The sequence below is a fragment of the Sinocyclocheilus rhinocerous genome, unplaced genomic scaffold (assembly GCF_001515625.1).
Source record: "Sinocyclocheilus rhinocerous isolate Xijiao unplaced genomic scaffold, SAMN03320098_v1.1 scaffold708, whole genome shotgun sequence".
NCBI lineage: Eukaryota > Metazoa > Chordata > Actinopteri > Cypriniformes > Cyprinidae > Sinocyclocheilus > Sinocyclocheilus rhinocerous.
In genome coordinates, this window is record NW_015635523.1 from 395,437 (window position 1) to 399,344 (window position 3,908).

At 36.6% G+C, this 3,908-nt stretch overlaps 1 protein-coding gene across 1 annotated transcript; it reads left to right on the forward strand.

The window, feature by feature from the left end:
- Positions 1-3,908, forward strand: LOC107747031 (vacuolar protein sorting-associated protein 26B-like). Its single transcript, XM_016561445.1, has 7 exons — positions 1-9; positions 141-336; positions 1,732-1,888; positions 2,021-2,185; positions 2,320-2,495; positions 2,623-2,765; positions 2,891-3,908. Exons 1-7 carry the CDS (start codon positions 1-3, stop codon positions 3,023-3,025), a joined length of 981 nt encoding a protein of 326 aa, XP_016416931.1. The 3' UTR covers positions 3,026-3,908.

Here is a 3,908-nt window from a genome sequence, read left to right on the forward strand (position 1 = left end):
ATGCGTGTGGTAACGATGTGAACGTTCATGCAGAGTTGTGCTATCACTAGCTGTGCTCACTAGAGGGAGACATTAACTAGCCTACATGACTACAACAAGTCTTGACTAGGGTGCATTTAAAAATTTTTTTGAAAATACAGGGCTCTCCTAGTTTCTGCAGCTTTTATGAAGTTAAGACTTTTAAGGCCGAGCACAAAACAGAAGACGGGAAAAAGGACAAATACTTTCTGTTTTACGATGGGGAGACAGTCTCTGGGAAAGTCAACGTAACCCTGAAGAACCCAGGCAAAAGGCTCGAGCATCAAGGAATCAAAGTAGAGTTTATCGGGCAAATCGGTAAGTTCAACGTTTGAACGAGCAATGCTTGATGACGCAACGTATGTGCTTGCGATGTGACCGTTAAGTTAAATACAATTCAGCATTTACATTTGTGTTCGTTTGTTTGGAGGTGTCGCGGGCAAATTTGTTTTGTAAAGCACGTTTCATTAAGGGGGATCCAGACTTATTAAGTAATAACATGTTAATATGTTGAAGTGTCAAATTACAAACACTGGTCTCGTGACATATGACACATTGGCGGTGGGTGTTTGATTCGTGAACGAATCGTTCTTTCCAGTTGGATATGTTCAGTTTAATCGAACGAACCGGTTCACTAAACATCGTTCAGGTTTCGCTCCGAGCGTATCTTTATATATCAGAAATAGCAAGAGTAATGCATTAGTATGCTGTTCGGAATTCAGCCAACAGCTCACCGACCTGTTCGGACATTCGTCATCAGTCGAGAACTGATGAGTGAAGGGAAAATAAGTTGATTTTTTTTTTTTTAAAGCCGAATAGCAGAAACGTTACAACTTGTAAAACCTGTACTGGAAATGGTTTATCAACCTAAAAAGAGCTGGACTTAAAAATAGCCTTAACTTTTTTTAGTTAAGAAAGGTAAATGACATTTAGTGTCGTTTAATGTAAATTAAAATAATATTTAGATTCTAAACAAGTGTCGCGATGTTAGCTGAATCATGTTTGCAACTTTGACTTTTTTAAATGGAAATAAACAAATACCCTTATAATTATAAATAAAACCCATAATGAACAGCACAATGTGCTACATGTAAAATAATCATTGAGTCGATTTTCTCCTGTTCTTTTAAATGAATTGTTCAAAAGAACCGATTCTCTGAAATGAGTCGACTTCCTATCTCCAGTAAAAAGGCGGTATAAAAGGAACCACACCTCTGGATGCTTGTCACAAGCTATGAATCCCTTCCCCCCCCCCCACCACTTCCTATCTCCAGTAAAAAGGCGGTATAAAAGGAACCACACCTCTGGATGCTTGTCACAAGCTATGAATCCCTTTCCCCCCCCCCACCAATAATTAACAGTTTCCTTAAAAGATACTTGTTTCTCCTTGTTATAAGTAAGGGCTGTATTTAAAGCTCTATATACCATTCATGCATTTCTATGTAAAGAAAATGTCGTTTTCCCCCCTAAGGCCTGTTATTCAACTATATGTATTATTTATTTATTATAAAAACATAGTTTTCCCCAAAAATTGCCTTTAATAATGTCATGTTGTTCAATACCTGGCAAACCTAACAAAGCCTTAAAGAATTGTTCTCACTTGAAAGAATGAAACGGAATATACAAACAAATTATGAAAATTTTATTAAGCAGCCATGTCAAAAATTGAGCATCTATGGTAATATTTTTCTCTCCTGTGTCTTTTTCTCCTAGAATTGTACTACGACAGAGGAAACCATCATGAGTTTGTCTCTCTGGTTAAGGATTTAGCTCGGCCTGGAGAAATGGCTCAATCTCAGACCTTTGATTTTGAGTTCACACATGTGGAGAAACCGTACGAGTCCTACACAGGCCAGAATGTAAAACTACGGTATGTTCCAGTTGTGTAGCTCAGGAAAGATTGTTTATATGAGCTCCCACAATATATTGTACACTTAGTTGACCGTTAACTGTCTTAGATGTTGCTTAGATGGTTTTATTATGAACTCAAATTTTCTTTCAGCTATTTCCTGCGGGCGACCATCAGCAGGAGAATGAATGACATCTGCAAAGAGATGGACATTGTAGTGCACACACTCAGCACATATCCAGAACTCAACACCTCCATAAAGATGGAGGTGGGAATTGAGGACTGTCTACACATTGAGTTTGAGTACAACAAGTCCAAGTAAGTCAAAAACAGCCAGAGGATGGGAGTTTATGGTTTTAACTTAAACCAGTTAATAAAATGTCAATTTGTCATCCACTGATATCCTGTTTGCATTTTTCCGTTTTTTTTTTTTTTCAACCTAAAAATGGCAGGTATCACCTGAAAGATGTGATTGTAGGGAAGATCTATTTCCTGTTGGTGCGAATTAAGATCAAACACATGGAGATTGATATTATTAAACGGGAGACTACAGGGACAGGGCCAAATGTGTACCACGAAAATGACACCATTGCAAAGTACGAGATTATGGATGGAGCACCTGTGCGAGGTATGAAACAATTCTCAACACATCCATTTATAAGGATGACGTTTCTGATGGATTAATTTGAAACACTCATATTTTCTATGTTGAAATGTATTGTACTGAATTTTAACATTGTCTTTACTGGCTTTAGGTGAATCCATCCCTATCCGTCTTTTTCTGGCTGGGTACGAGATGACGCCCACCATGAGGGATGTTAATAAGAAATTCTCTGTTCGTTATTACTTGAATCTCGTACTCATTGATGAAGAAGAGAGACGTTACTTCAAACAACAGGTTGGTCTTCACTTTACTAAATTAACAAATGAATAAATAAAAAGTTAGTAGTGATATTTTAACTATTAAAGGCCCAGAATATGATATATTTTGTGCATGAATTGACCTCTTTTGTGGATTTTTAGGAGATTACACTATGGAGGAAGGGAGACATTGTGAGAAAAAGCATGTCCCATCAAGCTGCCATCGCCTCCCAGCGCTTCGAGGGCTCGGCGAGCGCAGAGAAAGCACTCTCTCAAGCTAAAGAGGATGACAACTAAACCCAACCATGTCTTCTCATCGTCTCATGCGTGTATGTGTCAGAGAGAGTGTGTGTATAGATTTAAAGAAGCCGTGTGCTCCCAAAATAGATGGTAACCTAAACATGATATTTCACATTCCTAAACACAAGTTTATGATCAACAAGTTCCTAAGTAGCTTTTAAAAAGGGATTAATATATGAAAAGCAAAAACACCGATTCCAAAAACCACAGTTCGATATTTACGTATTCTTCTTGGTGGTTCCTCTGAGATCGTTTACTTTTTGTCCGCCACCCTGGAATTAATTGACTGTATATTTATTTGAAACATTTCAGCAGTTCATCTAGACAAAACAAACACATTCCACTCTCTATATTCCATTTACAGCCTTTTTTAATGATTTGTTATTGTAGATTTTATTCTTTCGTAACATGTACATTTCATACAGTGTTCAGTGTGTTTCTGAGTTTTAATGAAATGGTGTTTAACTAATTCATATTTTTTGTGATTTTTTAATATACATTATGCTTACCAATACATGCCTTTTTACTTTTGTTGCCATTTCGTAAGATAAATGACAAGCACTTCAGAGTTTTTGCCAATGTGATTTCAGTGTCTCCAGAGGGACCCTTAACTTCATATCAACCCAAAATTACATAAACATTTTTGCTTAGATATAACAAACCAAATGAATTTCCCTACAGGTATGTAGCTAAACTAAAATGCACCTGAATTTTATTTTTATTTTGTCTGTCAGATTGTATTGCTATAATGATGCTTTTCAAGTGTATAAAAATAGAATTTTAATTCAGTATTATTGCTGTTGAGGTTTGGGTATGGGAAACCAAAATGTTTGATGTTGTTGGGTAACACTTTACTATAAGGTTCAAAATGCTAACTTTA